General features: G+C 45.6%; 1 protein-coding gene across 1 annotated transcript in view; it reads right to left on the reverse strand.

Moving 5' to 3' along the window:
• Positions 1-25,534, reverse strand: part of col7a1 (collagen, type VII, alpha 1) — a 242,415-nt gene that overhangs the window by 163,379 nt on the left and 53,502 nt on the right. Inside the window, exons 30-41 of the mRNA XM_041191107.1 lie at positions 21,576-21,608; positions 21,354-21,425; positions 18,300-18,359; positions 14,810-14,845; positions 14,633-14,713; positions 13,231-13,266; positions 13,084-13,128; positions 11,580-11,651; positions 11,394-11,438; positions 9,299-9,343; positions 7,169-7,210; positions 3,359-3,439 (exon numbers count right to left, since the gene is read on the reverse strand). Coding sequence (XP_041047041.1) covers positions 3,359-3,439; positions 7,169-7,210; positions 9,299-9,343; positions 11,394-11,438; positions 11,580-11,651; positions 13,084-13,128; positions 13,231-13,266; positions 14,633-14,713; positions 14,810-14,845; positions 18,300-18,359; positions 21,354-21,425; positions 21,576-21,608 — 648 coding nt within the window. The remainder of the gene's footprint in view (positions 1-3,358; positions 3,440-7,168; positions 7,211-9,298; positions 9,344-11,393; positions 11,439-11,579; positions 11,652-13,083; positions 13,129-13,230; positions 13,267-14,632; positions 14,714-14,809; positions 14,846-18,299; positions 18,360-21,353; positions 21,426-21,575; positions 21,609-25,534) is intronic.

Raw genomic sequence — 25,534 nt, forward strand, 5'->3', positions numbered from 1 at the left:
CCTGCCGCAGATGCATCTGTTCATGACAGTATCGGTAGGAGTGACCACTGCACAGTCAGTGTGGAGGCTAAGTCCCCGCTTCACATTGAAGATACCTTCCATCGTGTTGTGTGGCATGACCACCCTGCTAAATGGGATGGATTTTGAATAGATCTAGCAACTCAAGGCTGGACATCCATGAAGCGCTGTGGGGCAGCAGCAGAATTGTACTCGAACACAATCTGTAACCTCATGGCCCGGCATATCCCCCACTCTACCATTACCATCAAACCCAAGTGATCAACCCCGGTTCAATGAAGAGTACAGGAGGGCATGCCAGGAGCAGCACCAGGTGTACCTAAAAATGAGATGCCAACCTGGTGAAGCTATAACACAGGACTACTTGTGTGCCAAACAGCATAAGCAGCAAGTAATAGACAGGGCTCAGTGATCCCACAACCAACCGATCAGATCTAAGCTCTGCCACATCCAGTCGTGAATGGTGGTGGACAATTAAACAGCTCACTGGAGGAGGAGATTCCACAAATATCCCCATCCTCAATGATGGGGGAGCCCAGCACATCAGTGCAAAAGATAAGATTGAAGCATTGGCTACAATCTTCAGCCAGAAGTACCCAGAGGATGATCTATCTCAGTCTCCTCCAGAGGTTCCCAGCATCACAGATGCCAGTCTTCAGCCAATTCGATTCACTCCACTTGATATCAAGAAACAGCTGAAGGCACTGGATACTACAAAGGCTATGGGCCTTGACAATATTCCAGCAACAGTACTGAAGACTTGTGCTCCAGAACTTGCCGCACCCCTAGCCAAGCTGTTCCAGTACAGCTACAACACTGGCACCTACCCGGCTTTTGTGAAAAATTGTCCAGGTGTGTCCTGTACACAAAAAGCAGGACAAATCCAACCTGGCCAATTATCATTTCATCAGTCTACTCTCCATCATCAGTAAAGTAATGGAAGGGGTCATCAACAGTGCTATCAAGCGGCACTTGCTTAGCAATAACCTGCTTACTGACGCCCAGTTTGGGTTCCACCAGGGCCACTCAACTCCTGACCTCATTACAGCCTTGGTTCAAACATGGACAAAAGAGCTGAACTCCCGAGGTGAGGTGAGAGTGACTGTCGTTGACATCAAGGCCGCATTTGACTGAGTGTGGCATCAAGGAGCCCTAGCAAAACTGGAGTCAATAGGAATCAGAGGGAAAACTCTCCGCTGGTTGGAGTCATACCTAGCACAAAGGAAGATGGTTGTAGCTGTTGGAGGTCAGTCATCTCAGCTCCAGGACATCACTGCAGGAGTTCCTCAAGGTAGTGTCCGAGGCCCAACCATCTTCAGCTGCTTCATCAATGACCTTTCTTCCATTATAAGGTCAGAAGTGGGGATGTTCACTGATGATTGCGCAATGTTCAGCACCATTCGCGACTCCTCAGATACTAAAGCAGTCTATGCCCAAATGCAGCAAGACCTGGACAATATCCACGCTTGAGCTGACAGGTGGCAACTAACATTCACGCCACACAAGTGCCAGGCAATGACCATCTCCAACAAGGGAGGATCCAACCATCGCCCCATGATTTTCAATGGCTTTACCATTACTAAATTCCCCACAATCAACATCCTGGGGGTTACCATTGACCAGAAACTGAACTGGACTTGCCATATAAATACTGTGGCTACAAGAGCAGGACAGAGGCTAGGAATCGTGCAACGAATAACCCACCTCCTGACTCCCCAAAGCCTGTCCACCATCTACAAGGCACGTCAGGATTGTGATGGAATAATCCCCCCTTGCCCGGATGGGTGCAGCTCCCACAACACTCAAGAAGCTTGACACCATCCAGGACAAAGCAACCCTTTTGATTGGCACCACATCCACAAACATTCACTCCCTCCACCACCAACGTACAGTAGCAGCAGTGTGTACCATCTACAAGATGCACTGCAGGAATTCACCAAGGCTCCTTCGACAGCACCTTCCAAACCCATGACCACTACCATCTAGAAGGACAAGGGCAGCAGATAGATGGGAACACCACCGCCTAGAAGTTCCCCTCCAAGTCACTCACCATCCTGACTTGGAAATATATTGCCGTTCCTTCACTGTTGCTGGGTCAAAATCCTGGATCTCCCTCACTAACAGCACTGTGGGTGTACCTATGCCACATAGGCTACAGCGGTTCAAGAAGGCAGCTCACCACCATCTTCTCAAGGGCAACTAAGGATGGGCAATAAATGCTGGCCCAGCCAGCGAGGCCCACACCCCATGAATGAATTTTTTAAAATATGGAAAAGTGAAGTTTATCATTTAGGTCATAAGAATATAAAAGAATATTTTATAAAAGATGCGAAACTTGTCAGTGTTGATGTTCAAAGAGATTTGGGAGTGCTTGTACAAGGAACGCAGAAAGTTAGCAATTAGGAAGGCAAATGGCATATTGGCCTTTATTGCAAAGTGATTGGAGTACAAGAATAAAAGGTCTCACTGCGGTTTACAGGGTTTTGGTAAGACCACATCTGGAACTGTGTGCAGTTTTGGTCTCCACATTTCAGGAAGGATATACTTGCATTGGAGGCGGTAGGTTCACTGAATTGGTCCCTAGGATGAGGGGTTGCCTATGATGAGAGGCTGAGTAAATTGGGCCTATATTGTCTGGCGTTTCGAAGGATGAGAGGCAATTTAATTAAAACCTACAAAATCCTGGAGAAGCTTGATAGGGTGGATGCTGAGAGATTGTCAGGGAATCTAAAACAAGGGGTGGGGGGTGGGGGCGTCTCAGGGTAAGGTTCCGATCATTTAGGACTGAGATGAGGAGAAATTTCTTCACTCACAGGGTTGTGAATCTTTGGAATTCTCTACCCCAGGGGGCTGTGGATGTCGCATTGTGGAATACATCTGGGATAGACAGGCTTTTGGTCTCTCAGGGAACTAAGGGATATGAGGAATGGGCGGGAAAATGGTGTTGAGCCCAAGATCAGCCATGATTGTATTGAATGACGGAGCAGGTTCAATGGGCCATGAGGTCTACTCCTGCTCCTACTTATGTTCTAAGCAAACTCAAAGATGGATTTCAGCACCAAACCTAGTTGCATCAACATGTCCATCAAGCAGCCTGGGCATGATCGCCATCAATTCATCTCTACCAGAAGCTTGCTAGATGATGACAAAAGCTTGCAAATACAACTGAGCTTATTTCCATAGACCTCCAAGCTGTGTCTACTGAAGTGCAAAGGCAAGGTTAAAGCCCAACTCATACTCTGCAAAATCGGCAGAGTTCATTATTCAGCCATTCATATACCAACAAAGTTCTGACTAGTGCCGCTGTACATACATAAAAAAAAATGAGTTTCACACTTACTCGACCACCAGCTGGACCTGGGAGACCAGTCTCTCCTCGTAGACCCCTCAATCCAGATTCACCAGGCTTGCCGGGATCACCCTGGAAAATAAAACCAAATAAATGTTGAGAGATTAAGTGATATTGTTAAATATCTGCTGTTCAACTCAGCTGGACTGCAACTTCGAACTGTTTTGTATGAAGTGCAGACATTTTATCATTAGACACTTTAGTCTTTAAAAGCTCAGCCTATTACATAGGCCTAGAAGACCACTTGTGGCCGAGACTGAGTTCGCCGCTCCATGTACGCTGTTTATTGAGAATGGCTTTGTTTTTGAACCGCTAGTGATTCTTTGTAACTGCTTGCTGTAATCCAGGGGGAATGGTAGCATTGTGGTTCTATTACAAGACTAACAATCCAGGTACCACGTTTAGTGATCTGAAGCCATGTGTACATATCTCACAATGGCAGCTGGGGAACTTAATTTCACTTCATTAATTGAATCTGGAATTAAAAAGCTAGTTTCCTGAGACTACCGGGGCTGTCATGAAAACCAACCTGCTTCATTGTTACGTGGACAGAGATCTCTGAAATGATGATGTAGCTGATTAACTTCTGACTGCATATTTTGACTATAGTTATGGCCTGTCATGCTGTGAGAATGTGTCTAAGACACGATGGGATTGAGTCAAATTGGCCACTGTTGAATTTGCTACTTTGGCGTTTATGGGGACACAAGGGTTAAGTGAGTAAAAAATAGTAATGGTCAGTTCACTTGTGCAAGCAAGCAATTAAACAGAATTCAGTATGCAATGTCTTGTGCCCTGTCAGTGCTGCATTCTTAAGACAGGGCATAGGCAATAATAAGATCAAAAGCCTGTAATTATAAGAGGTCAGGAAGCAAGTCAATGGTATGAATACCTATAATTATCAAAACACTGGCAGGATGAACATTAAGGAAATATTGAAAATCCTTCTGATCTCATAGGTTATCATCATGGTCAGGGGAACGAGAAACCTTGAAACAGTGTGAAATTGCACCTGGATGATGCTTATCAAGTATGTGGAATGCAAGGCCTCTTTGGGGATCTTGTAACAGTCAAAAAGGACATTTTGAAACAGCGACATCACCCTTTGACCACTCATAGAAAACAGTCCTAACTTCTCCAATCTATCCTCATAGGTGAAGTTTGTCATCCCTGGAACCACGCTTGTAAACCTTTTCTGCACTCTCTCCAATGTGTTCACATTCTTCCTGTAATGTGGCACCCAGAACTGTACACAATACTCCAGCTGAGCTCTAACAAGGGAGTAACCAATCCCTGGTCATTAAAGGTTTTTGAACACATGTGCACATGTTCCTGAGATATATTAATGATCTACATCTTGGTGTGCAGGGGACAATTTCAAAGTTTGCGGATGATACAAAGCTTGGGAGTATTGTGAACTGTGAGGAGGATGGTGTGGAAATTCAGGAGGACACAGGCAGGTTGGAGGAGTGGGTAGATAGTTGGCAGATGAAGTTCAATGTGGAGAAGTGTGAGGTGGTGCAGTTTGGTAGGAAGAACATGGACAAGCAATATAAAACAAGGGGTGAAATTTTGAAAGGGATGCAGGAGCAGAAAGAATATGTGCATAGCTCATTGAAGGTGACAGGACAGGTGGAAAGAGCAATTAATAAAGCATACAGTATCCTGGGCTTCATTAATAGGGGCATAGAGTACAAGAGCAGGGGGGTTATGCTGAAATTTTATAAGACCCTCATTAGGCCTCAGCTGGAGTATTGTGTACAGCTCTGGGCACCACACTACAGGAAGAATGTGAACACATTGGAGAGAGTGCAGAAAAGGTTTACAAGAATGGTTCCAGGGACGAGAAACTTCAGCTATGAGGACAGATTGAAGAAGTTAGGACTATTTTTTTTGGAGAGGAGAAGATTGAGCGGAGACTTGATAGATGTCCAGCCCCCTCATGATTTAGAAGAGTGGATAGGGAGAAGCTGTTCCCACTCGTAAAAGGATCAAGAATGAGAGGGCACAGATTTAAGGCGATTTGCAAAAGAAGCAAATGTGATGTAAGAAAAAACTTTCACACAACGAGCAGTTCGGGTCTGGAATGCGCTGCCTGTAAGTGTGGTGGAGGTAGTCTCAATCGAGGCATTCAAGAGGGTATTAGATGATTATTTGAATTGAAACAAGGTGCAGGGGTATGGGAAAAAGGCAGGGCAATGGCATTAGGTCATAATACTCATTAGAGAGCCGGTGCAGACATGATGGGCCGAATGGCCTCCTTCTGTGCCATTAAAATTCTGTGATTCTGTATAAGAAAGGCATATCTTTCTTTTGTCCTTCTCTCTACATTCAGATGTTGGCTAACGCTGCAGAAGTTACATCTTTTCCCTGGGCGTCTGATCAGTGCTCCAGGTATGAACAGGGACCAGAGGAACCAGCTGGGCTGGGGAAGAGGGCAGCTTGTGAGTATTGTTTGGGGAACGTGTAACCTCCTGGAGAGAGCTGGAAAGGGAATGCCAGTTTTCCTGTGGGTTGAAGTAAAGAGATTGATGGACAGGCTAGGGACTGTGTGGAAGATTCAGCTCTGTGGGTATCGCCCAGACAACTGGGTGTGTAAACCTTTGATCTCATAGTTTAAAGTAAAACAGGGAGCTGGGGGAAAGAGTTGTGTTGTAGCTGAAAAGATAAAACTAAAACTAGATTGGAAGGATTTGGCTTCTATGGATTATTTATAAATGAGGACACAATGGGATTGAACTAACTCAGTTTGTAAGTTTTGCTTTTCATTGATGGGTCCTGCATTATGTTATTCACCTGTTCATCAGCTATCAGTGTGCTATTCCTATCCTTGTGATTTGAAACATAGTTCATTAAAATTAGTTTGAGAATTTTATAATCCTATATCTTTGCCAGCATCATTATTTATTCTATTCAAGTCTGAACCCTTGCGACAATACAAGTGTTACATCATTAATGTCCTTTAGAGAAGGAAATCTGCCCTTCTTACCTGGTCTGGCCTACATATGACTCAGGATCCGCAACAAGTCATTCAGTTAGGGCTATTAGAAATTGTAAATAAATACCAGCCTTGCCAACAACACACATATACCGAGAGTGAATAAGGGCTGGACTCGAGGTGTTGATGCTGGATGCAATTCACACCAGAAACTGGATAAGGACAGTAGGTTTCCTTTGTTAAAGGATATTAACTAATGGCAATCTGACAAACCGAGGGGCACATTTAAACATGGTCTGCTTGCACTTTTTAAATTCTTTGATAGGTTGGAGGCGTCACTGCAAAGGCCAGCATTTGTTGCCCATCCCTAATTGCCCTTGAACTGAGTGCCTTTTCAAAGGGCAGTTAAGAGTCAACTACATTGCTGTGGGTCTGAAGTCACATGTAGGCCAGACTGGGTAAGGGCAGCAGATTTCCTTCCCGAAAGGACATTGTTGAACCAAATGGGTTTTTACAACAATTGATGATAGTTTCATGGTCACCATCACTGAGACTTTCAATTCCAGATTTCTATTGAATTTAAATTCCACCAACTGCCGTGGTGGGATTTGAACCCTTGTCCCCAGAGCCTTAGCCTGGGCCTCCGGACTACAAAAGGAGCTGAGCATTGCAATTGAGAAGCAGCAACAGAGAAGTATTAGGATCCTCTTGTGACGCAAGCAAGTGAAGGCTATATTACCACATGACAGGTAAAAGTATTTTTCAGGTAACCCTCATAGATTATAATCCTCTAATCACAGGATAATAAATCATGGAAAACCTACTTCCTGGCGACAAGATTTAGTAAACATAGCAATTGGTACCTTCTCTCCTTTAACGCCTGGCATCCTATCTTCCAGATCAATCTGTAAAAAGAGAGATGAACATTTAGGTATCCACAGTCAGACTCCTGGTCATGCAGTTCCAATGACCAGCACAATGACCAGTACTCGGATGGATAGTCCAAACAGCGCAGTGAAGTTTCCTGATCATTTCCATTCTTACTTGTTGCAATGATCAATGTCTGGATGGAGATATTTGTTTGTAGCTATTAAGGTGATGGCAGCTGAGAACCATATCCCAGCTAAAGGCAACCATTTATCCCTGGCATTCTACTCAAGGCTCTGAATGGAATCCTTAACTTCTCTCTTTCACGTGCTATGAATGACTCACTGTGGATTGCACACGCTTGAGCTGCTTTTGTCAATTTTCTTTATGGTTTATTTGTCTAAAAGGATATTTTCTCCCCCATCCCTAAACCTGTACCAATCGTCTATTGCCAACAGGGCAGACATGCAAACAATGGCACAACCAGCTTCTGTGGCCAAAGAGTAATGCTTTGGTTTCACCTCCCATTCTGTGGGCAACAGTCTGGTTTCCTTAGCTTACCCCTTCAGCGGTAAAACACAGCTCTCCACATCTCCATTGTTTTTCAAACCAAGGCCAGCACCTTCCGGTCGGCGAGCGGGGGCAGGGCCTGCTCGCCGATGTGTAAAATGACACGGGGTGACATCAGGCGTGTGTCCCGACGTCACCCTGCGTCACTTAGGTTGTCAATTCGGTGGACCCACCGACCTGTCAACGGCCTAGTAAGGACATTAAAAAACCAACTGAACTCATTAATGGACCTGCCCGTCCAACCTGAAGATTGGCGGGCAGGCTGGGAGACCAGGCGGGCTTATGAACAAACACGAAACCTCTTCCACGGGCGGGATGAGGTTTCATGAGTGATTTAAAAAGTGCAGAATACTTTACAATAAAAGTTATGGACATGTCCCAACTCATGCGTGAAAGAGCGCACTCGAGGCTGAGGGAATCCCTCCCCGCCCGCACAAAATGGCGGCGCGCCCCCAATTGGGGGCGCCGGTCAGAAGCTCGCCTGGTCGCACCCGTTCACACACTTCCCGCCCGACGGGGAGAAAATTTTGCCCCAAGGGGCAAAATGTTACAGTCCCTGCCGACAGGTATGCAGACATGGGGGAGGGTGGGTTCTTTCCATTGCCTTCCTGCCCACCTCAACCTATCTGCAGCTCAATGGTGGAACGGGCGAAGTCTAGGCTCACCTGTGCGTCCTCTCCCAAATTGAGGCCCTTAAGAGGGCAATCAATGATCACCCAAGGGCCATTTCCTGTCCCTCTCAATTTTCAGGCTGGCGGGAGGAGTTCAGCAGCAGGTAGGAGGGTCTCGCAGGATGAGGGGTGGAGGGAGAGCGCCATCCTCGAGAGACTCCTTTCCAAATCAGGCACCTCCCCCCAGCCTAAGGTCTGCCCCGTCCCCATGACAGGTGCTCCCTGCCCCTCAGGCTCTCCATCAAGACCATCGTCCCTCTGTCCCCACCTCCCCAGGCCTCATCTCCCCACCCCAAGGTTACACTCCTTGTACTTACCTGGTCCTGGACTCCGGCACATGGAATCTGGGGATTGCTCGTAGGCCCAGTCCTGGCCATGGCTGCTATTGGCATTACTGGGGCTACAGAGCTGCTGGCCAATCTGATCTCTGGGGCGGGACTTTGTCCCGAGTGTGGGCACAAGTCCTGTCTCTAGCTGATTCACGTTGCTTGGAGGACATAAAAGGTGGGCATAAAATTTCCCACTGCACAATTTTGAAGAAGAGCAGGCAAGTTAACCCCAGTGTCCTAGCCGATACTCATCCTTCAACCAACATCACAAAAACGGACTATCTGTCCATTATCACATTGCTGTTAGTGGGAGCTTACTGTGCGCAAATTGGCTGCTGTGTCTCTTACATCAGAACAGTGGCTAAACTTCAAAGGTATTTCATTGGCAGCAAAATAGTTTGTGGCATTCTGTGATTGTGAAAGGTGTCAAATAAATGCCAGACATTCTTTATTTCTCTTCTAACCAGCATGCGCTCAAGTCAAATGCTATGGTGTACAACATATTGAAATGTGGTTATAAGCTACATGTAGTACTTTTTGAAACTTGCTTATTTACCAGTTTTCCTGGAGGCCCTGGAGGTCCTGGAGGTCCGAGTGCTCCCTGGATTAGAAACAAAGGATTAAATTAACACTTCTACATTTTCACCGCTACCCATGTAACTCCCTTCAGCAAGAAGGGGCGGTTAGATTGGATAACAGGCTCGCCTTAGTGGCCTCACTGGAGGCCAGGCCAGGAAGGAAGTCTTGTGACCGAAGTCAGTTTTCCCCTCTTAATGAAATGGAACCAATCTCCAATAACTCAAGGCTGAGATGAGGAGAAATTACTTCACTCAAAGGGTTGTAAATCTTTGGAATTCTCCACCCCAGAGGGCAGTAGATACTCCATCATGGAACATGCTTAAGGGTGGGATGCACAGGGAATCTCTCAGGGAAGCAAGGGATATGGGGAAAATGGAGTCGAAGCCCGAGAGCAGCCATGTGTGCATTGAATGGCAGAGCAGGCTTGACAGGCCGTGTGGTCTATTCCTGCTCCTATTTCTTGTGTTCTTGAGTGCTGTTGCTATAATTGAGGCAATGGGTTCAAGCAATAGGCAGGCCCCTGAAGTCAAAGACTCACCACCCTCTGAATGAAAAAATTTCGCCTCATCTCTGTTTTAAATGGGCGACCCCTTAACGCTTTGAGTCCAATATGACTTCTTCGGAACTGGACAAGCATTCTAGCAGCTTTTTGGCTCTGAAGAATTTGTACTGAGATCTGAGTCCAAAGTCAATTCCCTTCAACAAAAGCCAAACAATCTGGAAGTTAAGAACTGTCCAGCCCCTCAAGCCTATTCCACTATTCAGTTAGCTCATGGTTGACCTGTACCTCGGCCCCACTGACCTGCTTTTGCTGCCTATCCCCGATAGCATAACCCAACAAAAATCTATCGATCTCAGACATGAAAATTTCAACTAACTGCTTCTCCCCGTCCCACCCAATGTTTACTCTTTAGGAGACCCAGTCTCATGTTTCCAAAACTCTTTGTGTGAAAAAGTGTTTCCTGATTTCACTTTGAATGGGCCTAATTCTAATTTTAAATTAGGCCCCCGTGTTCTGGATTCTCCCACCAAAGGAAATCGTTTCTCTGTTAACGACCCAATAGAATCTCTTTACCATTTTAAACACCTTGATTAGATCACCTTTCAAATATCTAAACTCAAGGGAGCACATGTCAGGTTTATTCAACTTGGCTGCATCATGCAACCCTTTAAACATTGGGGTCATTCTGATGAATTGGACCCCTACCCAACCTCGTTTTTTTTTTAAAAAACTGCCCTTTATCTTGCAACTATATGTTCCCCTTGAATGTCAGGCGGGGGTTGTAGAAGTTGGAGGTTTGGGGAGAGATGGTCAACATTACTGAGCTCTCCCTGTGCCACACATTATCTCTATCTGACAGGATTGTGTCAGTGAACTGACCTCTAGGTTTCTACTCATGTGGTTCTATTAGGAGGTGCACAAGAGAGCAGTGGAATATAACACTACTTGGATTTTCCCCCAAGTGAGGTGACTGACCTCCTCTTAGACACCTCCTCACAATGACTTGGCTGACATCGCACCTTGCCTGAGGATCAGAGGCACTAAGCATGGTCCCCATCCCTCTTTGCTGTGAGTCAAAGAGAAAGCCCTCGCATTCCTGTAGAAGTCTGTTCACTGCGATTTTGCAAAGAACCCTGGTGACTGCTTACATCGCACTGTTATAAAACAGAAAACATGCAGAAGTGCAGGGCATTTTGGTAGGATTGGAAAAGAGGCAAGATGAGTCAGCGCTTCAAGTTTCCTCGAAAATGGAAGCCAGAAGATAAAAGGGAACGTCTATGGATCTGAAGACAACAAAATGCTAAAAGAAAAAAGGCTGGGTTGCGGGAGGGGGGAGAGAAAGGTCATTCAGTTCAGTGAAGATGCTTGCTGATCTACTAGGTTCCTATAAGGAGCCTACACCACAATGTTAACCTGCCTTTTCCTCTATGGACTAGGAAGAACCTCGTCCTGAATTTCCCACATTTTCTGTTTTTAAATCCAGATTTCCATTTACACCTTTTGTCTCAACAGTTATTACGTATCCGTGATTCTCCAGATCTTTCTGTTTTAACATCCAGAATACACTTACTTTATCGCCTTGTTCTCCTTTGGGACCTGCAGGACCCCTTAATCCCTAAAGGATAATTAAAAAAAAGAAACAAAAATCGATGAAATTAAAGCTTTAATGAAATGACTGAATTTCTGGTGAACTTTGAACCAGAAGTAAAACGGAGCAAATCCAGGCGAAACTCAATGTCGTGCTGACGGGACTCACATCTCTCCCCGATTGGCCTGTTTCACCAGCATCGCCCTTTGTACCAGGTCTGCCGTCAGTTCCAGGGAAACCCTGAAAACAGTAGAACGCTTTTAAACACAATTCCTTTGTACGTGTGTCATGAAAAATTGATCATTTCTTTTTTAAAACAAGAGAAGTTTCTGAAAAATTGACACCATCTCCGAATAACCCTCCTAGAGTGGCATTCTGTTTTGGATTGCGAAATGGAAACAATCCATCTACAAGAATGGACCATGTTAAGACAGCCACAAACTACTTTCCCATGGAGATCCTCATGATCTACAGACACAGGCCTCCAGTTCAATGAAATGGTATTAGATTGGAACACTGAGGGAAAGATCACTGTGCTGATCCTAATGCATCAATGCACGCCTTGGATTGATGTAAGTGATAAATAGTCTGCCAAAATTATGAATCTTGCCTTTTCTAAACTCGGATTTGAGGTGCATTATTCGGTCAGAAAGAAGGACTTGTGGCACAATGGGAACCTCTGAGCCAGGAGCTCTGGGTTCAAGTCCCACTCCAGGACTCGATAGCCAAGGAGGGTGTGTTCATAATGTGACCAAACAAGCTGAGTGTTGCCTTGTAAGTCCTTCCAATACACACCAATGACGAGCGGGGGAGATTTCTGGTCAGCCATATGATGGAAAGGAAATTGGAGTCTACCCATAGCTCTAAGCGGCAACATGTAAGTCAAAGTGCAAGTTGCTGCAACAACTTGAACTCCTTGGAGATCTGGTTGGCTAGATAGCCAGTGTGGAACAGATTGGTGCCAACAGCACGGGGTTTGATTCTTTTTTTTCGCCTCCGTTCCGGCTGGGGTAGATTTGGGACCTGCTTCCTTCCCCTACTCATGGTGGAGATTGTGGTGCTGTAGGTTGGACTTGACTTCGGCAGACAGACCGAAAACAAGAAGATTGGGGCAGAGTGGAGAGAGCTGTTCTCCGCATTTTAGCCTGACCTGTGTGTGTGTGGCAAACCGGAAACCTTTGGCCACTGACATAACTCCCGACTACCTCTGCTTGAACTACCGGGTAAATTGGGCCATTTTAGCCGGGTCAAAATCACACCGTAAATGCGTTTTGATTCATTCACAGTGTATGGTCAGGCTGGTAAGGCCGGCATTTAGAGCTCATTCCGAATTGCGGTGAGGCGCTTTCTTGAACACAACCATTGTGGTGTGCTAGACCAGTTCAGAGGGCAGTTCAAAGGGTCAACCACCTGGCTATGGGTCTGGAGACACCCTTACTCAGTCTGATCTACATGCGGCTCAAGACCCACAGCAATGTGGTTGGCTCTTAACCCGCCCTCTGAAATGGCCTAGAAAGCCACTCAGTTCAAGGGCAATTTGGGATGGGCGACAATTGTTAGCCTTGCCAGCGATGCCCACATCCCATGAGAGAATAAACTTAACAAAACGCCTTTAGGTTTTTGCCTTGGAGATAAACTATGCACTCGATTAAAGATTATCTATAGGTATTACTCGAAGTCCTCTCTCTCCAGTCCGGCCTGGTAATCCAGTCTCTCCCTGGAAAAAAACAGCAAGACAGCAATTGGTTATTACGTGATTGAAATCGGAAAAACGAGCAACTGAAAACTCAAGAAAAACTCAGTTAAAAAGTGGAGTTACCGGCGTCCCTTCATCTCCCTTGATCCCCTTTTCACCCTGGGAAAGAAATTAAAATACATTAGGTTTCTCAGCCCTTTACTGGTTCGGTTTGTAGTATTCATGCCTCTGCGTCAAAATGGAATGTGGATTCAAGGCCTACTCCTGGATTTTGCACTGTGAGAGTGTTATGCTATCATTCTTCAGGTGAGAGCAAATTCCTCGTTCAGCCCCATCAACATGTCCCTGTGGCTTGAGTAGATGCTGAAAATCCCATGGCACTAATTGAACAAAGAGCTGGGAAGGCCTCCTAGTGACTTGGTCAATATGTGGCTGTGGTAAAGTGAGGTATCCTGTCCCTTTAAGAGATTGCAAGTGTGAACCCTATAGTGTACAGAGGTAAAAAAATCTTTGAAAAAAATTCACTGATAACTTTCTCCTATGTTTGAAAGAAGTCTGCACTACATATTAATAAAAGTGTTAATCATCCAGACCCTTTAATACCTCAAAAGCCACAAGCCCTTGAAACCACTTAACCTGTGTAAACAAGCATTGTGAAATTGACAGCAGAGATCAGAGAGCCTGAGCTGTCATTCAAACATTTATGTATTTTTACCAATGATGGAGGAGGTGTCAGGCCACCCAACCATTGTTGGGCCAATTGAGACCATTAAGTTGCCAACTAATGGCTACTTAGGGGTCTCCACCTGCTGCCGCTAATATTTTACCAGTGCCAGGTTAGGAATTGTCGGGGTTGGTGTCCATGCCCTGTGGTTTCTACCTGGTGGCATTGCTGTAGGTTGGGAGAGATCCTTCCTGTCCAGTCACAATGGAGGCCACATGAATGGTACGTTCCCCTCACTCCTGCTTGTTCCCACTCTGGTCCTCCCAATGGCAGAGCCCCATCCCTGCCCCCCACAGGGTCTGCCCAAAACTCCCCCACTCATTTTCTCATCTGATTCCAGTGACATTCTTAACTGGGGACTGGCTGCAGTCCCATCAGTGGCCAGCACTCCTGGGGGCATTGTTGGGACTGGAGAGCTATCGGGGCATTTGATTGGTGAAACCTCCTCCCAGATAGAGGACAAGAGTCTCGCCCTACACCAATTAATGGCCCGACAGCCGTAAAATTAGTTTGGACTGTCCTGACCACACAGAGGCCGGCTTGGCCCCAGCTTTAGTTTTGGGTGGGTGGTAAAGAAAACACCACCAATGAGTAAAATTGCAGCCACTCTCTGAGGTTTCTGTCATTGTAGTACAGTAATATAATGACTTCACTGCCATACCCTTCTGTAATACTTAGAAAAAGAAGCAAATCATCAGCAGTTTCTGAGCAGAGAGAATGTCATCAAAAGAGGCCAGTTTTAAAATGGATTTTGTGCCAAACTAAATGGATCAAGAGCAGGGAGCACAGATGGGTCTTCACCTCTTTCCCTCGGAATCCATTCAGTCCAGGTGGCCCTGTTTTGCCAGGCTCTCCTTTCTCTCCACTTGTTCCCCGATCCCCCTGCAACATAAACCATCATTAGTCACCATTTACCCGCTCAAAAGCTGAGTAAACTTGAACCAGGCGCAGCTTGTGTTGCGGCTGAATATCCCTTACCTTTTCTCCTGGTCTCCCAGAGAGCCCAATATTCCCCTAAAATGAGATGCAGACAGGTTAGTGTGGTGGCTCCAACCGTAGACCATTAAATACATTGCCCATCCGTGGGTGACGACCATAGAGAGATGTGGATGTTACATCATGGAAGCAAGCCACTGGATCCATCCAGCCCGTGATGCACAAGCGACTATTTCTAATAAACCTTCTCTCTAAACCACGTAAGAATCAGGAATGTGCCGCACAGGGAACAAAGAGGCAATGGTTCCTTTAAGGTGTATGATGTGCAGCCACACAGAAATCTTAAATGGAACATGTAGTGCACAATGAAGGGACATTAAAGGGAAAAAATAGATTTAATTGAAATTATTCATCCCTTTCCCACATCCCTTCAAACTTTTCTTCTTCATCTTCCTTTCCGATCTGACCCTAAATGTTGACACAGTTTCTGCCTCAGCCGCAGCTCTGAAAGTGAATTCCAATTCCTCACAATTCTCCGTGTGAAGAAGTTTCTCCTGCTCTTTGTTCTAAATTTAAATCTTGTACCTATTGTTAAAAATGTGACGTTTATAGGATTGTTATGTTTTAGGATGATATCCTTTCATTTATACGATTATCTTTTGTCCAGGACTGTACCTTTGAACGCAGATTAAATAAAAGGAGTTAAGACCAATGGAGTCAGTCCCACAGTAAACCTGGGTGGTTTAATTGTTGGATCAAAGAGAGGGTCACATTGTGTTATTGAAAGGGAGGTGCCAAATGTTAACACCTGGGGTCAATGACAGCTGTTTTAAACCCGCAATGGGAAGAGTCTCTTGAAACCCAGAAAGGTGTTGTTGGTATCAGGTTGTGAAGAGCTGTGCTGGAACCGGCCCCTTTTTTCACTAAGATGAAAGGCTAAGGTGATCTGAGATAGCTGATTAACATTTTTACTTGGTTACAAGGCTAGGCCATTTCCCCTTGCCATGGAGGAGGGTAGAGGAAATGATTTTGAGATCACGTTACAGGCCTCCCCAATAAACCCAGGGATATCACAGACAGAGGCAGTTGCGGTTTATGGTCTCATACAGTCTGCAGTAGATTGGGAGTTGGAGAGCAAAAAGGTTACAGATGTTGGCCAGGCCAGCACCTCAAGTAGAGAAAAGGCTGACTCCATCACTCACCATGTGGAATGTGGGTGAAAGCTCGCACTCAGATTGAAGGCTGAGTTTGTGAGGAGTTAGAACCGGGCTGGACGGCTCGCCTAGCTGAAGCTAGAGGGAGAATCCCCAGGAACACTCTCACGGCGGACGATAGTATTGGGCAAGGAAAAGAATAGAAGTAAGCCCTTGATGCTGTGAAGCACTCTGAATTGGTTCCGGGAGATTGGATGTCTGCTTAAGAGACGGAGTAATGTAACAGAATTGGGGCTTCCGGTTGTCATTAAAAGCAGAAAGGGGAAAATTCTCTCCAGTAGTTTAAAGCATGTCACCTATGAAAAGTTAATAGTGTTGAATTAATAGTGTTTTGTCTTTAGCTATTGATAGAGTAAAAGTTCTTTGAGAACATGAAATCTTGATATGACATCACATCTTGACAGGATATAGGCAGCTGGCAGGAAAATGGACTTGAAGCCCAAGATCAGTCATGATCATTTTGAATGGAGGAGCAGGAGCGATTGGCCATAACATTTACTTCTGCTTCTATTTCTTATTTTCGTTTGTCATCCTTTCAGCTAAGAACTCAAAGTTCGAATTTCTCTTTAAACCATTACTGGTCTCCGTGGGGATCGTAACACAATGCTCTCATTCTTGACTCCTCAACCACTGGGAGAAAAATACCTGTTTCCATCTACTCCATCTTCTGCTTTCATAATTTGCAAAGCTATCATATCGCCACCTGATCTGTGTTTTCCAACAAAAGAGGGCACAATTTTTCCTCATACCAGGCAGGATCCGAGTGAAGCTCCATTGTACCCTCTCCAAAGTCTCAATATCCTTCCTATAGTGCGGAGCCCATATCCAGCATGCTCCGACTGAAGTCTTCTTAAAGCTTTAGGCTCCTCATTACCTCATGGCTTCTAAATCCTACAGACCTTCTGATAACACCTAGAATTCCATTCAGTTTTTTATAAGCAGTGTTATCAAACTGAGGTGCTGTACCTGTACCTGCAAGTGCTTCTGTTCTTCCAATAGGACTGAGCCTATTTCCATTCAGACCAAGTGTAGAATCATAAAGCACAGGAGGCCATTCAGCCCATCGTATCTTTGCCAGCTCTTTTAAAAAAAAGATCCGTTTAGTCCCATCCCCATGTTATTTGCCCACAGCCCTGTGAATTAATGGGCACCACTGTTTCGGAAGGATGTCAAGGCCTTTGATAGAAGATTGACTAGAATGGCACCAGGGAAGAGGAGCTTCAGTTCCATGGAGAGACTAGAGAAGCCGGCCTGAATTTTAGCTGGCCCCTAGAATGGAGTCGGGGAAGCTGGCAAAATAGCAGGGAGTGGCATCAGGGAGGTTACCCAGCAGCGGGCAGGAGGTGACCCAAGGGTATGGAGATGGGCAGCCAATTTGCATTATTAAGGCCCCTATATAAGGGGTGATTAAGTGGGGCCGCTGGCATTTTCCCTACCACGTGGAGAGGCTGCCTGTCTCATGGAGGTGACATCCCTGAGGCAGCCCAGGGGGCTGTTAAGAGCCGGGGCCTTCATGAACCAAAGAGGGGGCTGCGGACACCAGAAGTGGCCCCTGTGGCCCACAGTCACCCCTGTGAAGGGGCTTCTTGTCCTCGGCCATCCTGAGTTTATTATTTCTACTTACCTGTCCGAGGGTGGGTCCATTTAGTGGTGCCCTTGAGGTTTCCGACCTACCTCAGCCTCTCCCGATGGGGCTGTCGAGGCTTCAGAGCTGCTGGTCCTCTGACTGGGTCAGCTGCATCAGCAGCCCACCCGCTATCCTTCATTGGATGGAGGGTCCGGAAGAGGCCGCCTCCAGTGAATTCACTTGTCGCTGGCAAATGCGGGCTCAGGAGGCTGAGGACTCAGAGTCCTGAAGCCCAAGGGAAAGTTCAGCCCACTGTGGTTATTCTCCTTAGAAGGATAAGTTGGGGCGGGCAGATTTGATTAAGGTGTTCAAAATTATGAAAGGTTTTGAAAGAGCCGAGAGGGAGAAACTGTTTCCAGCGGCAGGAGGGTCAGTAACCAGAGGGACACAGATATAATGTTATTGGCAAAAGAACCAGAGGCAACATGAGAGTTGTTTTTGCTCATGATTTGTGGTGATCTACAATACACTGTCTGAAAGGGTTGTGGAAGGATGTTCAATTTTCAGAAGTGAATTGCTTAAGTACTTGAAAGGGAAAGATTACAAGGTGATTGGGTATAGCAGAGGGAGTGGGACGAATTGGGTGGTTCTTCAAAGAGCTGGCACGGACATGAAGGGCCGAAAGGACTCACTCACTGCTGTATGGTTCTATGATCGTTTGTCTTTTTAAAAGGGAAAGTTAAATACTTACTCTGTCACCTGGATCGCCTTTGGGCCCTGGTTGCCCTGGGATACCGTACCCGGGTTCGCCCTAGTGAAAAAGAACATGGTAAATATTGTGGAACAGTCCAGCCAAAAAAAAGACCCCTCTACAACAAAGGCAAAACACCGCAGGTATTGGGAATCTGAAATCAAGCAGAAAATGCAGGGGAACACCCATCAGCTCAGGCAGTGTCCGTGCAGAGAGAGTTAATGTTTCAGGTCAGTGACATAGAACTGGAAATAGTTTGAGATATAATGCGTTTTTAAACAAGTACAGAGACAGGGGTGGGAGGAAAGAACAGAGAGGAAGCTCGACGATAGGATGGGAGGCAAGCTTGGTTAGGAGTTGTAAGCTTGTAATATCTAACTGTGTAAATAAATATAAAAGCATGTAAAGATGGGCTCCAGTTCTATCCTTCACCAGCGGGCTTTCCGAATTACAATAACGATAAATGACGAAAAGGAATATTGTGGAAGGCAGAAGTGGATAGATAGTGGGGCAAGAAAAGATACAAAAGATGGATCTGGAGGAAATATAAATACAACTAGCAGCACCCACCACCTGACAAAACAGCAGGAGCGGTTATTGTATTCCGGAAAGCCCGCTGGTGAAGGATAGAACTGGAGCCCATCTTTACATGCTTTTATATTTATTTACACAGTTAGACATTACAAGCTTACAACTCCTAACCAAGCACAGTTTTAGTTTTGTCAATACCTATAACTCTTTCAAGTACAAGCCCGTTTCCATCTGTTTCAGATGAAGTTATATTGTTTCATAGTTTGCCATTGTGAGATTTGAACTCTTGATCTTGGGATTGCAAGCCCAGTACCATAACCACTTGGCTATTTAGGCCAAGCAAAGATATAAGTTTTTTTTTACTGGAGTAACTCTTTCAAGTACAAACACATTTCCATCTGTTCCTTTTCAGATGAAGTTACATTGTTTCATAGTTTGCCATTGTGAGATTTGAACTCTTGATAATCTTTTAAATCTTAACTCTTGATAATCTTTTAAAAAAAGATTATCAAGAGTTAAGATTTAAAAAAAACACATTTCCATCTGTTTTCAGATGAAGTTACATTGTTTCATAGTTTGCCATTGTGAGATTTGAACTCTTGATCTTAGGGTTACAAACCCAGTACCATAACCACTTGGCTATTTAGGCCAAGCTTGTCAATATCTATAGGGGCACAAGTGAATCCCCAGTTAATGCCCATCACCTGAATACAATCAAACTCAAATAACCCCAATTAACGGTTACGATCTGAAATTATTGAAATCAATGTTGAGTCTGGAAGGTTGAAAAGTCCAAGATTCATCTTGTTTGTCTTCTGCCTTCCTAATGGTCACATGATACAATGGTTTGAGAAACTGTTTTCCGTTCAGCTGGACGTTTTCTCTGTACAAAGGCTGATCAACAATGCTTTCTGGATAGGTTGGAGGTAAGGGGATGTCATTCAGGAGATGGTTGGCATGCTGTTGAGGTAAGATGGGTCCAAGGGCCTTCTCCATTCAAAACTAGCTTGCAGACCACATTGTCACCTTCTTGTTCATTCTTTCATGGAATGTGGGCATCACTGGCAAGGCCACCCACAATTGCCATTGAACTGAGTTGCTTGCTAGGCCATTTCAGAAGCCAATTAAGAATCAACCACATTGCTGTGGATCTGGAGTTGTCACATGTAGGCCAGATCAGGTAAAGACAGCAGATTGCCTTCCCTAAAGGGGCATTAGTGAACCAGGACAAACAATGATAGTTGCCGTGGTCACAATTACTGAGACTAGCTTTCAATTCCAGATTTATTGATTGATTTTAAATTCCACCAGCTGCCATGGTGGGATTCGAACCCATGTCCCCAGAGCATTAGCCTGGGCCTCTGGGTTACTAGCCCAGTGACATTACCAGCATGCTACTATCTCCCCATACGTTTAAATGGGTTCAGCAGAGTTAATAAGAAGATAGAAAGGGGAGCAGGAGTCAGTCACAGTCCCTCGAAAAGCATTACCCTTCAATAAGTTGATCTTCTACCTAAACTCTACTTTCCCATTCTATCACCCTTGAGCCCATTAGAGTTGTGTTCATATTGGTTTGATATTTGGGAGTCAGGCGCCATTGCTAGCAGTTGCTTCCCAGTGCAACCTTTGGCCAATTTAAAGGAAAATTCTTGGATTGAAAAACGGGTAGTTCCAGGGATAAGGTAACCAAAGACTCAAGAAACACAGACATGAGCCGAGATGGAAGGCAGCATAAGAAATAACCCCTCCCAGCTCATTTTGTCTGGTTCTGTGATGTCTATTAGTGCAATTTGATACAAGTCCAGCAGAAAGGAACCTGAACTACTCCGGGAATTAATGCAGCCTCCTAGAAATGTATGTCTAATTCAACTTGAAGGAGCTGGTGGAGCATTAAACAGGTGGATGTCCAACAGGAATGGCTGTATGACTCACGGCCTGCCCCAGTTTATCCTTGTAACAAAGATCTAGGCCGTCTGGTCTCTATACTCTGAGCAATTTGCCCTCCTGAGCTCTTACAACGTTTAATCTAGAACTAGGGGACACAGTTTCAAAATAAGCAGTCTCTCATTTAAGACAGAGATGAAAAGGAATTTCTTCTCTCAGAGGGTTGCTAGTCTTTGGAATTCTCTTCCCCAGCGAGCAGTGGAGGCTGGGTCACTGAATATATTCAAGGCTGAGTTAGACAGATTTTTGATTGACAAAGAGAGGTGAGGATTATGGGGGCAGCTGGCAGGAAAGTGGAGTTAAGGCCACAATCAGATCAGCCATAAATAGCAGAGCAGGCTCAAGGGGCCAAATGGCCTACTTCTGTCCCTATTTCTTATGTTTTGATGTTCTTGAGCAGACGAGAGTTTTGCAAAGCGGAAGACTCTATTAAGAAGATGACTGCAATGTAGTACATGAAATATAGACAATGATCAGCACACAATGACCTATTTTCTTCAATGCTAAAGTGCAAAAATGGCACATAGTCTCCCTCAGTTCCTCATATGATTAGCTGGTTCTCTATAATTTCTGCCTCACCTTATTGCCCTTCTCTGCTGGGTCTCCCTTTGTTCCCTTCTCGCCTGAGATTCCTGGGGGTCCTCGTTCACCCTATCATAAAGAAAAACAAAACTGGTGTAAAGATGGGAATGCACAGCGTTCACACAATTCCAAACAAACTGAGGAAGTGTAGTTTAACGGTGCAGGTGACACAGGATATACCAGAGAAGACCAGACATAGGAAGGAGAGACGGTTCTTACCTGGTCACCTTTACTTCCCGAGGGGCCAGTGATCTGGAATAGAATGAAAGAGGTGGCACAGTTAGAAAAACTCAAAGATAGGCAGGAAAGTAAGTTGTGAAAAGGACATTAGCATGTGCAAAAGGTTAAGTGAGCGGCCAAAAATTCGGCAGATGGAGTATGATGTGGGAAAATGTGAACTTGTCCACTTTGGCAGGAAGAATAGAAAAACACCGTATTATTCAAATGGAGGGAGATTGCAGAACTCTGAGATATAGAGGGATCTGGGTGTCCTGGTACATGAATCAGGAAAATCCAGTATGCAGGTACAGCAAGTGATTAGGAAGGCAAATGGAACGTTGTGATTTTTAAAAATTCATTCATGGGATGTGCACATTTCTGGCTGGGCCAGCATTTATTGCCCATTCCTAGTTGCCCTTGACAAGGTGGTGGTGAGCTGCTTTCTTGAACCACTGCAGTCCATGTGATGTAGGTACACCCACAGTGCTGTTAGGGAGGGGAGTTCCAGGATTTTGACCCAGTGACAGTGAAGGAACGGTGATATATTTCCAAGTCAGGATGGTGAGTGGCTTGGAGGGGAACTTGCAGGCGGTGGTGTTCCCATGTATCTGCTGCCCTTGTCCTTCTAAATGGTAGAGGTCGTGGGTTTGGAAGGTGTTGTCAAAGGAACCTTGGTGAATTCCTGCAGTGCATCTTGTAGATGGTACACACTGCTGCCACTGTGCGTCGGTGGTAGAGGGAGTGAATGTTTGTGGATGTGGTGCCAATCAAACGGGCTGCTTTGTCCTGGATGGTGTCCAGCTTCTTGAGTGTTGTGGGAGTTATTGTGGATTTATTGCTAAGGAAATGGAATATAGAAGTAGGGGTGTTTGTTATAATTGTACCGAGTGGTGGTGAGACCACATATGGAGTACTGGGTACAGTTTTGGTCTCCTTATTTAAGAAAGGGTATAAATATGCATTAGAAGCAGTTCAGAGAAGGCACACTTGACTGATACCTCGGATTAGGTTGTTATTTTACGAGAGAGATTGGGCTTGTGTCCATTGGAGTTTAGAAGATTGAGAGGTGATCTTACTGAAACATAAAATCCGAGGGGACTTGACAGAGTGGATGCTGAGAAGATGTTTTCCCTTGTGGGAGAGACTAGAATGAGGGAACATGGGTTAAAAATAAGTGGTCTCCCATTTAAGACAGAGATGAGACTGAATTTATTCTCTCAGGGGGTCGTGAATCTTTGAAGCTCTCTTCCCCGGACAGTGGTAGAGGCAGGGTCATTGAATATTTTTAAGGCAGGGGTAGAGAGATTCTTGACTAACAAGGGAGTCTAAGGTTATTGGGGGTAGGCGGAATGTAGAGTTGAGGCCACAATCGGATCAGCCACGATCTTACTGAATGGTGGAGCAGGCTCAAGGGGCCGAAGGGCCTACTCCTGCTCATGTGATGCTATGTTCATGCGGATGGAGAATGTAACGTGCTTTAAGATATATTTATCCACTGAGCAAAAAAAAAAATCACCTTTAATTATCCCAAGGCATTTTGCTGGATGAGGGGATTAAGGAACAAGAGGCCAAGGCATGGAACAAGAGTTAGGAGAGGTCATCAAAAGCTTGGTCAAATAGATAAGATTTCCAGAAGGATTCTGAAAGGTGAACGGAGAAGTAGACGGGAGAAGGAAAAAGGGAGAGAATCCCAGACAGTTGGAGTGCACAGAAAGGCCACAGCTGAAGGAGCCAAGGGTGCAGGGAGGATATTGGGATGGAGAAGCCTTCAGAGGTAAGGCCGTGGGAGCACCTGAAGTTCATTGCACTGGGGGAACAAGGTGGCAATGTTGAGCAGCAAGTTTTAGTTCAATGGGTGAGTGGGTCAGAAAATGGGAGGTAGCAAGCAAAAGGGTTAATGTATAATGCCAGCAAAATCAGCGTCAATTAATCACTTCAGAAAGAGGAGTTGAGCAAATAATTGTATGGGAGCTGTGTTGAAGGTTATGCTGTTCATGTGACGTTGAGCTTAGGGAATGCAAAGTGCAGGGGGGGGAGGTGGAAACAGTTGTGTATGGAGGGAAGTATTCCATGTTGAGCTATGAAGTTGAGATGGACGAATAAGATGGGGAACTGCTTGACACCTCTGGGAATTTGGAAGGTTTACCCAGAACTTCCCTTCAGAAGATGAAGTGATTGATGGAGGAGAAGGAGAGCAACTAAAAGAAGAGTGGATTTAATGAGCAAAGTCACCATTTTTCAATGTTCGTGTGACGATGGTGGTCTATTAGGGGGATGAGAAGGCTGTCTAGTTAGGGCAGCAAGAAGGTTGTTTCGATGTTGTGGACAGGCTCAGGTGGCCCATGCTAGGACTGGCGGAGAAAGTCAGATTCCCGCGCTACTAACACGATCTCAGAGTGGCAGGTGGGCCGTGATCGTAGCTGTATTGTACTTTGGTCTGGAAATTATTCTTTGGATGTGACAGGCGTATATTTTGCCAATAACATCACGGTTTGCACCGAGCAATTAGCAACACAGCCAGGATCCAGCAAGCATACAGGTTATACAAACATAATCACAATTTATTCTCTAAATAATGCAGTTTAGCACTGGAGTTAAATATTTTTCAAACTGCAGCACCATGAAGTGTCTACTTGCTTTTTGCTGAAGTGACCATTCATAGTAGCCACTATCCGTCCACACTTAATAGGAACGCAGCCCGTGATTACTCCGCCAGTGGAACAGGGGGCTGAATTTTCCCCATCGGTGGGGGGGAGGAGGGGGGGGTAGTTGAAGGGCGGGCTGTAAAGGCGCGCTGCCATTATATGTGGGTGGGCCAATTAAGGCCCGTCCAGTGTGACGTCCGCACAGAAGCGCTATGCGCTCCCTGTACAAGCGGGGGTGGGGGAATCCCAAAATCGAGAGTGCGCTATTTCACGCATGCGCATGAAAGAGCGCACTCATCTCCCTGAAGCTAAGTGCAGCCTCAGGGAGATCGACTCTAAATGTCAAAAAGCTAAAAATAGAAAAATAAAATTTCCCTAACATGTCCCCTCATGTCACATGAGTTGGGACATGTCCATAATTTTTACAAAAACTTTATTAAGTTTTTAAAAAACCTACTTGAAACCTCATCCCGCCGGTGGATGAGGTTTCATGTATTTTCTAGTTCCCGCCAGGGCTCCTGGCCTGCCCGCTGACCTTAAAGTTGGATGGGGAGGTCCTTTAGTTACATAATTGACCCTGTCAATGGCCTCAATTGGCCATTGACAGGTCGGTGGGTGCGCAGCTGATTTTTCTGCACCCCCCACCTTCCTGAAAGTTTAAATGGGGCGGGGTGACGTCGGGAGCACCACCCCCCCCCACCCCCGCCCAACGCCACCGGGTGTCATTTTACGCGTCGGTGAGCGGGCCCTGCCCCCCGCTCCCCCAGCTCGCCGGTGCGTAAAATCCTGCCCTGGAAATCTGAGAGTTGGCATTCCCAGTGAAACCCTTCACTCTCACATCCATGGTTCATCCATAGATTTACCCATCTTTTCTCTTCGCTCCCAGGTTTTGTCTGACCTGCAGGTATGATTCTCCCAACGGCTTCTGTTACAAAATTTCCAGCAGTTTGTATTTACGGTGCTGGAGTTTCGTTCACTTTGTGCCTTTATTGAGATAGGCCTTGCCTCAGTCTCAACTCAGGCCCTCACGCTTATCACATCAAACTGTTTCCTGCCTTGACCGATTTTGTCCCAGAGGAGGAAGGTGGAAGGACAAAAATGCTGATTATAGAAACAGAAAAGGTTGAAAACAGGAAAGCGAGTGAGAGGCTCTGATTTTGACTTTTCATTAACCGCTCCTGCTGCAAGACCATTGGAAACCAGAAATTTCCGTTTTTCTCTGCATGCTTAGAAAACAGTCCGGGATTTTCCAGTCCCGTCCACAGTGGTAATTGTCGTGGGTAGGACAGAAAATTCGACAGAGCGACCAAGGGT

Source organism: Carcharodon carcharias, chromosome 7, assembly GCF_017639515.1.
Source record: "Carcharodon carcharias isolate sCarCar2 chromosome 7, sCarCar2.pri, whole genome shotgun sequence".
Classification (NCBI taxonomy): domain Eukaryota; kingdom Metazoa; phylum Chordata; class Chondrichthyes; order Lamniformes; family Lamnidae; genus Carcharodon; species Carcharodon carcharias.